Source organism: Melanotaenia boesemani, chromosome 15 (assembly GCF_017639745.1).
Source record: "Melanotaenia boesemani isolate fMelBoe1 chromosome 15, fMelBoe1.pri, whole genome shotgun sequence".
NCBI classification, from domain to species: Eukaryota; Metazoa; Chordata; class Actinopteri; order Atheriniformes; family Melanotaeniidae; genus Melanotaenia; species Melanotaenia boesemani.
Genome location: NC_055696.1, coordinates 12,359,964 through 12,372,317, shown reverse-complemented (window position 1 = coordinate 12,372,317; position 12,354 = coordinate 12,359,964). Strand labels below are relative to the sequence as shown.

The 12,354-nt window shown below is 37.9% G+C and overlaps 1 protein-coding gene across 1 annotated transcript in view; it reads left to right on the top strand.

The window, feature by feature from the left end:
• rxfp2a (relaxin family peptide receptor 2a) overlaps window positions 1-11,742 on the top strand; it is a 94,870-nt gene extending 83,128 nt beyond the window's left edge. The window contains exons 16-20 of the mRNA XM_042007492.1: window positions 1,621-1,766; window positions 3,412-3,507; window positions 4,785-4,953; window positions 10,827-11,045; window positions 11,182-11,742. Of these exons, the coding sequence (XP_041863426.1) occupies window positions 1,621-1,766; window positions 3,412-3,507; window positions 4,785-4,953; window positions 10,827-11,045; window positions 11,182-11,447 (896 nt within the window). The 3' untranslated portion in view covers window positions 11,448-11,742. The remainder of the gene's footprint in view (window positions 1-1,620; window positions 1,767-3,411; window positions 3,508-4,784; window positions 4,954-10,826; window positions 11,046-11,181) is intronic.
• Window positions 11,743-12,354: the final 612 nt, after the last annotated feature.

Below are 12,354 nucleotides of genomic sequence, written 5' to 3'. Positions count from 1 at the left end.
ATTTCAGTTTTATATTGTAAACTATGTTCTATTGTATCGGTTGCAAATCATCACATTCTGCTTTCATTTAGTTTGTCTCCAAAAATGTCTGTAGATTTAGTCTTTTTTTTCTTCTTTTTTTCATTTGAATAACCTGATGAGCAATTTTTAGGGTAAGAAAACATACTGAATAATGAACGCACAGAATTTCAGTAGACTTGTCTTTATTATTGCATCATTGCATTTGATTGTATAGATATTTTACTTCCTTGATCATACTTGGTGTATTCAAGGATGTTATCTACATGTTAGTTAACTTTACAAAAGCTGTACTCAGGTCATATAATGGTAGTTTCTTGCAGCTTATCTAAATGAACCCAAAAATAAATAAATAGAGAAGATGCACAACATCAACCAACTTCTACCTACCCTCAACCCACTCCTTACCACTGACCTGACCTGCCTGATCTTGTTTATGTCAGGTCCCAATGAAGTAATAAAAACAAAGGCACACATGCAAACCCATGTGGTTCTAAAAACTAGAAGATATTTTATTTGTCGCCTGCATAATTTAAGGATGAAAAGCTGCAATAATAAAGTACAAATGGTTTCAAAGCCTCACTTCACAACTGCGCTGCATTTTGTCTTTAAGCCAGCTGAGAGAGAAAGGCCCGATAATGTAAACAGTTCAGTATTAAATGTGCAGGATTTAAGTCCAGTCGTTATTATTAGAGCCGAAGGGAGTCGTTTCATTTCTGATCTGAGTCATGCAGGCTTTGTTTGTTCATTTTCCATTTAGTTATGTCATTGAGATTTTTTTCCAATGTTCTATTTCCAATGTCTGAGAAGTATTAAGCGTGAATGCTATGCTCATTAAAAGGAAAATTTGTTTAATGGATTTTTTTCTGTGAGAATGGATCATCCAAACCAAAATAATGTTTGTGACAGCTGTAGCATCAAACAAAACACTTAGATGATCTTACAGTAATTGCTAATGTCTTAATTATCAAAATCTGTTTAAAATAATGTCTAAACAAATTATTTAACATAACAAAGACCGTTTTTTTTTTTTTTGGTATAAAATGGCAGGTAATTCAAAAGATGACGTGTTTAAACATTTTTAATTGGGTTCAGCTTCAGTAATATAAAGTCACCAGTCAATCCTTTCTTGCCAGTTTTTCTTACCTTTCTCAGGAATTTACACATAACCACAAACTTATCCCATTTTCTCCCCTCAACTAACCTTTATTTACATGTATATTTCCAATTGGCAATGCAACTTCAAGCCTTACAGAAAGAATGGCATGATATAATAATGGATAATTGTTCATATTTTCAGTTTTTGCGCTTGGTATACAAAATGTAGCAAAACTAAAAAGATGTTCAAGGTTTTTTTTTTTTTTCCTTTTCTCAATATTTACATTAGCACAATCAGAAATTAACTACCCACCTGAACACTCCATTATCTAAACCTAAGGCAATGACCCCTGGCTTAGGATAGAAATATTGTTTTGAATATTGAATGAGAAAAATTTTAGGTATTGTTGCAAGAAGCAGCTGCAGCTGACAAATGGGCATATTCAACAAATCCATAAACATAGCATTTCTCTGTAAAATGATTTTTTACGTCTTCCCATCCAGGTGCAGACTGCCTCATGGGGGTTTACCTGTTTTTTGTTGGAGTTTTCGATGTAAAGTTTCGTGGGCAGTATAATCGTAATGCCTTGCTGTGGATGGAGAGTGTGGAGTGTCGTACTATTGGATTCCTGGCCATGCTCTCCTCACAGGTACTGTCATACACAGTATATATGCTCTCACAACTGTTTTAACAAATATGCTTTCAGATCTGCTAATTTACATATCTGTTTACACCTGAATGCCACTTTTGGATCAGAAGCATGCAGACACATTGCGTGTGAATTTAAGGATGTGTCATTAAAAAAACACCGGTATTCACCTTTATGATGGTGTCTCTGGAAACTTAAAAATCAGCACCAAAATTGCAAAACACCTTTTGTTGTTTTGATGTTTGGAAAAGATTTGAATATGCAGGATAATTTGGTGATGATCAGCCTACTGGTGGGACATTGCTTGTTTTGTGATGTAGACCTACACACATCCTGCTCATACAGCTTATGCACTGCCTGGCAAAAAAAAGGTCACCCCCTGAATTTAAAGCAAATAGGTAAGAGCCTCCTATTGGATAATTACTGCATGGGTGGTTATCTTATCCCCAACTGGTCCCCAAATGAGTAGCTTCTTATTTCTTAAACAACCATGTCAAAAGACACATCTAGCGGTCTAGGAAAAGATGTTAGTGTGTTTAAGAAAGGCATGCATCAAGCAGAAAAGTACTATAATTGGGTTAAGAACTCTCCAACACATTATTGAAAACTTGAAGGATAGTGGAGAAACATTGTTTTCGGGGAAGAAATGTGGTTGGAAAAAAACCTGAAAGAATGTGTTTAGCCATCATTAAAACATTTGGTGAAATCAAATAAAAAAAAACCTTCAGTAGAACTCAGGACTGTTTTTAATAGTGAAATTAAGAGCATTTCCATACACACAATGCAAAGAAAACTCAGGGGATTGGGACTGAACAGCTGTGTAGTTATAAGAAAAGGAAGGTCATGTGGTCTGATGAGTCCAGATTTACCTTGTTCCAGAGTGATGGAGTATCACGGTAAGAAAAGGCCGATGAAGTGATGCAGCCATCATGCCTAGAGCCTACTGTACAAGCCTGTGTGGGCATTCTGTGATCAGGGTTGCTGCAGTTGGTCAGGTCTAGGTTCAGCTACAATACAAAACAATGAGGTTAGCTGAATACCTGAATATACTGAATGAGCAGGATATTCCAGCATTTCTTCTCTGATGGCGCAGGCATATTTCAAGATGACAATGCCAGGAATCATCAGGCTCAAATTGTAAAAGAGGTTCAGGGAGCGTGAGACATGATTTTCACACATGGATTGGCCACCACAGAATCCAGACCTGAACCCTATTGGGAATTGATGGGATGGTTTGTGCAGGTCAAACTCTCCCATCATCACTAAGGCGTGCAAGATCTTTATTGTTTTGTTTTGTTTTGTTTGATTTTGTGGCAGACTTTATTCATCCCCAAGGGGAAATTAAGTTGTCATAGCAGTCCGGTATATTATATAAAATACACAAAAAAAAACGCAATAAGATGAAATATTGAAAGTAGGAAAAACAGAATATATACACTTAAGGGCATTTGTGAGATGATAATACAATAATAGTAAAAGTAACAGTGTAATAACAGCAGTATATAATCGTAGTATATAATGGTAGCAGCAATGTATAAGCTAATAATATTAATAATAATAAGTAATAGAAGACTGTGTTGTCTTCTGAGGAAAGACTACACTCATTTGTAATTACTGTTTATTTATAGTGAGTGATTTCCCCCAGGTGTCTGTTCTGCTCCTGACCTACCTGACGCTTGAGAAATTCCTGGTTATTGTCTTCCCCTTCAGCAATCTGCGTCCTGGCAAACTTCAAATAGTGGTGAGTTATTTTATGTCCCTGATAAGTGAATAAATATCTAAATGGTTGCATGTGGATGTGTGTGTCCTTTGCTTTTTATCAACAGCTATTCATCTGCTTTAATTGAAACATGGCAGGCTGTTTTATGGCTCAAAGGTAGTGCTGTGACTCACCCTTTTGGAAATTCTACAGTATATATCAGCCACCATTGTAAGAGTTTACGCAGTTTACATATGCTACATCAAATCAATGAAAAGTCTTTTTAGTCTTATTAAAGAAGTTGATGTAGTTGGCATTAGTGTATTTTTGCAATAGTCCTCTTTTTTATAAAACTTCATGTGTTTTTTGTTAAATAAATAGCCAATTCCTAAAGCAAAGAAACATAATAAAAGGTTGCAGTTTCCGCCTACATACACACAACTCATCCAAGATTAAATGTGCCTTGCTGGCTTGTTAATCCAAGGACAGTATGCAAGCTGCCTCCAAATGTTTCAATAATAAAAAGATTTTTTTTATTAAAATTACTCAGACTATCTATGATTAATGGGTTCAGCTTCTATTTTACCCAAATTGGCATCATATCTTTTTGCAGCTGTAAAGTAAACAAACACAGCCATCCTGCTAAAACGGCATGGTAAACACTAACAATTAGTTGAATACATATCAAAGAAATGTAAATGTTATTTTAAGAAGCACATTCCACTTATCAGATGTTTTTGTTAGGCTGGGTCTATTAATGAAATCAGTCAAATGTGTGAGATGCTTGGCTTGTCAATAGGTTTATTCTTCTTTAATTAACCCATCAAAATAGAAGGTAAACCTCTGTAATTTATGTTTTTAAAATAGTTAACAATCATATAACATTCAAGCAAAACATATTTATTTAAAGCTTGATATTTTTTGTTATAATCTAATGATAATGGGGTTTTTTTTCATTAGTGTATTAGTGCATTAATAAAATCCTCAGTTGTGGGTCGATTATATATATATATATATATATATATATATATATATATATATATATATATATATATATATATATATATATATAAAACTCATTTAAAGAAAATGTTGAAAAAACTCTGACACATGCTGATTGTTTTCTCCTGGGAGAAAAAGAGCCAGAAATGTCAGTCAACAGGAAAAGTACCCAGATTGAACACTGATTTTGATAATAAAATGTCAGTGAGAACGTGGGGATCCACGGAGTCACAAATGTTCTTAATCATGTTTCAGCATGACATTTGAAGAGCGCTGTATCTGAAATCCTAACGGCATGTTTGTTGTCCCGCTACAAGGTGGTCCTATCTTCTATCTGGGTGATGGGATTCATCATCGCTGCTGTGCCGCTTATGAATGAGGAGGTCTTTGGAAACTACTATGGACGTAATGGGGTCTGCTTTCCCCTGCACTCTGACAGGCAAGAAAACCCTACTGCCAAAGGATATTCCACAGGGATTTTTCTAGGTAAATTAAAGATTTTCTTTTTTTTCCCCACCTTTTCCTTTTTTCTTTTTTTTTTTTAATTATTGCACCAAATAAGCAGCTTACCATCTAAATAAGCAGCATTTCGGGGATAGGAAAATTTGTATTTCCTCAAACAACTGAGCAACGAAACGAAACGAAACATTCGGTCTTGCAGGATTTCTATGTAATCTCTGCTGAATTTGTTGCTAATTTATTTTTTCATCTTGAATCTTTCAAGTGTAGCCCAAACCCAAGTGTTCTTGTTACCTATTTTTTTCCATGTGCGAACAAGTACATGAACTTTCCCGCACATTAAACTGGGCTTCCACAAAACACAGTGGCTCTATCAACAATGCATGTTTATCCCGGAGTCTTGTTACTCCCTGTCCTCTCTTAGCTGTAGTGTGAAAGTTGGGCAACAGTGAATTCCAGTAATATTCTGTCTTAAAGGGTGCCAACATTTTCATCTCTGCAAGGCTGTTCATAATAAGAACCAGAATAAGTAAAATTAGTTCATGTTGCAATGTAGTTTAGAAGTGCTGTCAGATATGATACCCCTGCCCTGCAGGACAAAAAAATAGTAGTGAAGCCTACTAATGCGTAAAAAAGGGCGCAATATGCATTCTGTTCAGGTCAAAACCATTTGGTATTCACATTTATCTATCTTGACTCTCATTGTGATGATAACATGAAAGCCAATTGGAGAAGCTATTTTTTGCTGAGCACGTTCAGCTCCAGCAGTGAGAGCAGTCAATTAATAGGTTTTAAAAAACACAAGTTCACTGGCTGAAGTGTCTCACGTTGAGGCCCTGAAACTAACAGCCTGAGAATAAAGAGAACAGGCAGATTTATTTTACCGGTCTACACGGTAGCAAGCAGCTTACCCTCAGCTCAGCTACGATCTGGCCTCTGATGTCCTGTTAAAATGCATAAACTATTTGAAATGTCACTGCAAAGATGCATGATTTCATGTCAGATTAAGATTTTGCATGAAATCCTATGATAAAGATTAAATTAATAAAAGACTACTGCTAGGCTGAACCGCTAAACCTCAAACAGTGCACCAAATTATTATTCACAAAGGATTTCAGGTAATTATATATTTGGGTTCTAGTTTTTCTGTGGAAAATTTTGCTTGTGTTGTTTTCTATTACAATCTATAACAAGATTATCTATAATAATTAGTTTCCCAGGTGAGCTTAATTAAAGGGAAAAAAACTTAATCCTTGCACAGAGCAATAAAAAAACGATCCATGTTTTCTTTTTTTTAACAAATAGTTAAGATAATAATAATAATAATAATAATAACAATATATTTCTACACCCAAGGTCACCGTACACTAAAGGAAAAAATAAATAAATAAATAAAAATAAATTACATAAGAGATAAAAACAGATTAAAAGACATTGAGATAAAATCTACATAAAACAGTCAGTTACAAGATTTATAGGGAGTAGGCCAGTTTAAACAGGTGGGTTTTGAGTGCAGATGTGGATGATGGAAGAGAATCGATGTTCCGAATCTCGGATGGGAGTGAGTTCCAGAGCTGGGGAGCAGAGCGACTGAAGGCTCTGCTCCCCATGGTAGAGAGACGGGCCGGGGGAACAGTAAGGTGAACAGAGGAGGATGACCTAAGGGCACCGGAAGGAGTGGCAATATGGAGGAGATCAGATAGGTAAGGAGGGGCCAGATTGTAAATACCTTTGAAAGTGAGGACCAGTAATTTATCGTTGATTTGGTATTTTATTGGCAGCCAGTGGAGATGTTGAAGTACAGGGGAAATGTGTTTAAAGGAAGAGGTGCGAGTCAGGATACGAGCCGCAGAGTTCTGGAGAAGCTGCAGTTTTTGAAGTGATTTCTTGGGAAGACCAAAGAGTTACAGTTGTCGATGCAGGATGGGACAAGACTATGGATAAGGATTGCGGCAGCGTGCGGAGTGAGTGATGAGCGCAGACGGTTGATATTACGAAGGTGGAAATAAGCAGACCGAGTAATGCTACTGATGTGGGCTTAAAAAGATGGGTGTTGTCTGCATAGGAATGGAAGTTGATATTATATTTACGGAAAATGTAGCCATGGGGGAGAAGATAAGTGATGAACAGAAGGGGGTCCAGGACTGATCCCTGGGTTACACCGGCCGTGACAGGGAATGACTCTGAAGTGTGGGCCTTGAGTTGAATTAACTGTGTGCGAAGAAAACCAAGTGAGAGGAGTATGCGAAACACCAAGGGTTGCCAGTCTATTTAGGAGGATGCTGTGTAAGATGGTGTTGAATGCTGCGCTGAGATCCAGGAGGATGAGGATTGTGAGAAGACCGGAGTCAGCTGCCATCAGCAGGTCGTTGGTGATTTTTAACAGAGCAGATTCTGTACTGTGAAAAGGATGGAAACCAGACTGGAATTGTCCGTAAAGGTTATTATTAGTGAGGTGTTTGTGGAGCTGAGAGGTGACAACCTTTTCAAGAATTTTGGAGAGGAAGGGAAGATTAGAAATTTAATGAGGGTTATTTAAGTCAGACGGATCAGCACCAGGTTTTTTGATGATCGGAGTGACAGCAGCAGTCTTGAAGGCTAGTGGAACAAATCCGGTGTTGAGGGAGGAATGAATGACGACAGTGATGTGAGGAACCAGTGAAGGGAGATAGGCTTTGACTAGGACTGTAGGGAGAGGGTCAAGCGGGCAGGTAGTAGGTTTGGATTTCTGAATCAGTTCAGAAATATCAGATGGGGATGGAAGAGTGAAATCTGAGAACGGGTGTGGGATAGAAAGGATAGAAATGGAGGTAGAGGGTCTGCGATGGAGACAGCAGCTCCTTCAGTGGCAAGCTGTTGATGGATATTTGAGATTTTTGAGGTAAAGACGGACAAAAGGGAATTGCAGAAGTCAGCTGTGTAAAGATGAGGAGGGAACGTGTCCGTAGGTTTTGTGATATTACTGAACAGTGAAAAGAGAGATTTAGAATTTCCTTCATTAGAACAGATTAAGCCTGAATAATATGTGGATTTTGGTGAAGCAATACAGTCCTTATATAGAAGAATGTGGCTATTGTACATGTCCTTATGAATGGTGAGTCCAGTTTACTGGCAAGGCATTCAAGACGGCGCCCTTTGGCTTTAAGTTGGTGCAGGGCGGGAGTGAACCATGGAGCAGAGCGGGAGAAGGAAACGCATCTGTGTTTCAGTGGAGCGAAGATGTTAAGAAGGAGGTTGAAGTTGTCATTGTAGTGAGAAACTAAATTATCAGGAGTGGAAAAATTGCAAGGAGTGGGGAGGTTATTTATGGCAGAAGACATTGTGTCAAGATTAATATCCTTGATTTTCCTGAAGGAAATGAAACAGGGAGGGTGGGTTTTATAAAGAGACACATATAATTTGAAGGAGATTAATTTATGATCAGAGAAGGGGATGTGATGGGCTATAGAATCAGTAGGAGATACAGTAGGAAATACGAGTTAAAGGTCCCATACTGTGCAAAATTTACTTTCTAAAGGTTTTCTAAGAGTCATATGTGTTCTCATAGCCTGTGTATGAGGTCCAAAAATGAGAAAATTCTGTCTCCTCTCTCACTTGCTTGCTCCACTTTTTAGCGAATGTGTGCTCAAGCAAGTCTGGGATTTTTTTCCTTTGTGATCTCATAATAATTTGTGAAATAACCACTTCCCTCGTAATGGATACTGCCATTGACAATCTATCTAATGTTTTGAAATTGTTATGTAAAATAATTTGGAATAATGTAGTTTGAGTTATTGGTAAAAAAAAAAATGTTTTCATCACTGATAGTTTTGTGCAATAAAATCCATAAAAAACAATAACATCTAGATGATTATATAATCTAATATAATTTTTGCTTTTAAAAATTAAATTCAGTTTCCTTAATCTTACTGAGCAGTGATGTATGGATGATGTTCAATTATTGTTGCATCTCTGTTATTCGTTTAATGTGAGATACTCCAAATATTAAAGCCAGAGACAAAAATAATCAATGAAATTAATAATAATAATTTGTTTCAACGCAAAACTTTGCGTGACATTCATGTACAAATGGTACTTTACACATATTGCCCATTCAAATATAATCCCTCTTCTAAAAATGTGGGATACTAAGTATATATAAAACAAATTAAATGTTAAGAAGAAGAAAAAAAAAAGGAAACCAGCTGGAGAAACATGCTGTAACTTTTGGGGTTATTGGCAGTAAATCATCTGCGTATAAAAATTGCATCTTAGAGAGACAGAATCTCATAGAAAGTCTGGCTTCAACTCCTCCTCCCAGTCGAGGCTCAAACCAGAAACCCACCGTGCAGCCCTTTGCTTCTACAAATTGCAGGTCAATCCTAAAATAATGCTCTTCCTTGGAAAATTAGGAGAACTTGTGAAGATTATTCCATCATCTACAGAATATAATATCAAAAGATTCAGAGCATCTGGAGCTATCTCTATACACAAAGAGCATGGCCGAAAATCAAAATTGGATGCTCGGGTGACACTGCATTAAAACAAATATTTCTTGTCATGGAAATCGTTGTCTGCATCCACAAATGCAAAAAAAATTTAGAATGAAATTTTTGGAAGTCCTCCAGTGTCAAATGTAGAGGAACCATTTGGCCTGTTATCAGAGCTCAGTTCAAATGCCTGCATCTTTAATGGTATGGGGAAAAAGTAGTGAATACTGTCCCATAGTTACAGCACTCCCTGTTAATAGTAAACTCCCCTAGACACCTGGCTCCAGGCTACACAGCATGAAGAAAAATACCCCAAGGGGCCGGTTGTTCAAATTTAATCCGATCAGATTTCGGTTATCAGATAGGATCAAATCTTGAAAATGGGTTGGTTAAAATAGAAATCCGGTTTCCGAAATCGGCTTGGATCACATAATCTAATCCTGGTTGTTATCCAGATAAAACCCTCAGTTTGGGTTGTTCGAAACTTTTGAGTAGGATCCGAATAACTTTGATCCAAAAAAAAAAACTAGGATTATCTGGATTCCAAAAGGGGTAGAATTACAAGGTGGATTTCAGGAGGAAACTGTGGTAAAACCACAGATTTTAACAAATAATAGTATCTTTTTAGTCTGTGCATATTCTAATTTTGCACCTGATTTGTTTAACCTTTTAAAATAGGCATAGGCTCCTATTAAGCCTTTCAGCATAGTAAAGCAAGAATAAAACATAACATCATCCTGTCCCCAGAAATACACCTCAAACAAATTCAATAACAAACACACATAAAATAGTTGATTTTCCTGTCAGTCAGCACTGCACGATTGCATCCCTCATTAAACGTCCCGTCCATCCCTCATTCGTACAGAATGCCAGAGGCTGGGCCGGTACCTCAACACAGGGCTCAGGTGCACCATTAACATTGTCACATAGAGGGACAGTCCACCTGTTGCAATGTTATGCAGGACAATACATGCACATGTAATGTTACATGCTCCCTGTGGTTCCACTCGCAAGTAGTTACGGCATCCAAACCGTCGTTTCTAACTGTTGTTCTTCACATTGATGTACATGCTGGAAATCCAGATTTGGTGATCCTAATAAACGGGATTCCAGATCACGGTGATCCAGTCTTATTTTCCTTTGGGGTAAAAGTAAGTTGGATTACATGATACACCATCCTGAAAAATAGCTTTTATCCGGATTAAATCTTTTGAACAACCAACCCAAGATGACAACCTCTCCCTAAACCAGTCTGACCTAATTTCCACAGGACAAGGAATAACAAGCCTAATCCCCTTTTCTGCTGATGCATTTCTCTTCATTTTAATTATTGTCACAGCCACTGCTGGTGGCACTTTACTACAGCAAATGATCTTCATACTACTTTGTTCTGTGAGTACATGGTTGTAAATAACTTGTGCATTTCTTTAGGTCTAAATCTGGTGGCATTCCTGGTGATCGTCTTCTCCTACTCCAGCATGTTCTACTCCATCTATAAAACAGGCATCAATGCAACAGACGTGAGGAGCAGACTGCACAAAGATGTGGCTGTGGCTAACAGGTTTTTCTTCATAGTGTTCTCTGATGCCCTCTGCTGGATTCCCATATTTTTGGTGAAAATTCTCTCACTGTTGGAGGTGGAGATACCTGGTAAGGAATAGGAACAGCTTCTTGTCAGATATTTTACATTCTTTTAATCTTTCTAACCACATTTTACCAAATATAGTAGAAAATGTAATATTAAAAAAATATCCACATTCTTGAAGTTGTCTGTTTGCTCCTTTAGACACAATCTCCAGCTGGGTTGTTATCTTCATCCTTCCAATCAACAGTGCCTTGAACCCCATCCTCTACACCTTGACCACAAGCTTCTTCAGAGAACAGGTGGAAGTTTTGCTCTGTCGCTGGCAGAGGGGACACACCCTAAAGAAAGACCGCAAAAGCCTCACCTCCTCCACGATCTTCATGGAGACAGCACGGACAGCTTGCTGCCAGCCGCCAGCCTACCTCCAGCAGGTGTCTCTGATCAGCCCAGATCCTCGGTACGCCTGAAAGAGCATTTTGTAAACTGATATTTTCTAAACAATGGGTCATTGGCCTATTTTTTGCCGCATTTTTAGACTCCCACATGACAACAGCACTGTTTTAACAAAACAGACTTCCACGAGGAAAACAGTAACAGTCACTGTGCTGTTTCATGAAGCTCTGACATTTATTAAAAAAAAAAAAAAAAGCTTTTGTTTTCTATTTATAGGCAAAGCACCTTGGGCAAAGTGTCTTACTCTAAAGGCTGTTACATACTCCATGAGAAGCAAGAACTTATTTCTTGTTTGTGAGAATAAAATGACGTCATTTTGCTCTCACGGACATGAATGGGGACTGTTCTCGACACTATCTTCTTGTGGGGCTCCGAGCAGTACTGTGTGATTGGCCAGACATTTGAGGTGGGCGTGGTTAACGTGGAAAAGAATGAAGCTTAAAGTTGTGGCTTCTGCATTTCCCCTGATGCCAGGCAGAACGGATAGTTTTAATGAACAGTTGATCAAGGTGGTGAGAAAGTACGTAAATGTATATAACACATGTGGGCTTTAAAGACCCGGACACCATCGCATGCACCACCCAGCCCTGCCACGCACAAAGTTTCTCGTGTAGTGTGAAATGACCGGACCAATACAAACTTTTTTCTTGTTTTTGCGGCCTCAAAAACAAGAACAAACTTCTCACTTCCCACGGAGTATGTAACAAGTTTAAGTCACATCAGCATGTGGACATGAGGAGTCTGAGGTTAAACAATCTGCTCATCAGGTGGATGACTGTGTCATTTGAGCTACAGCTGACTCCATATTTGCATGCACAGATGAACGTATTGGATGTTATTTCAGGAGAAATATGAAGTTACTCGACACAACCCCAAGGATGATCGTACAGGATCTTTGATAAAACAAAGTGCTGTAATTCT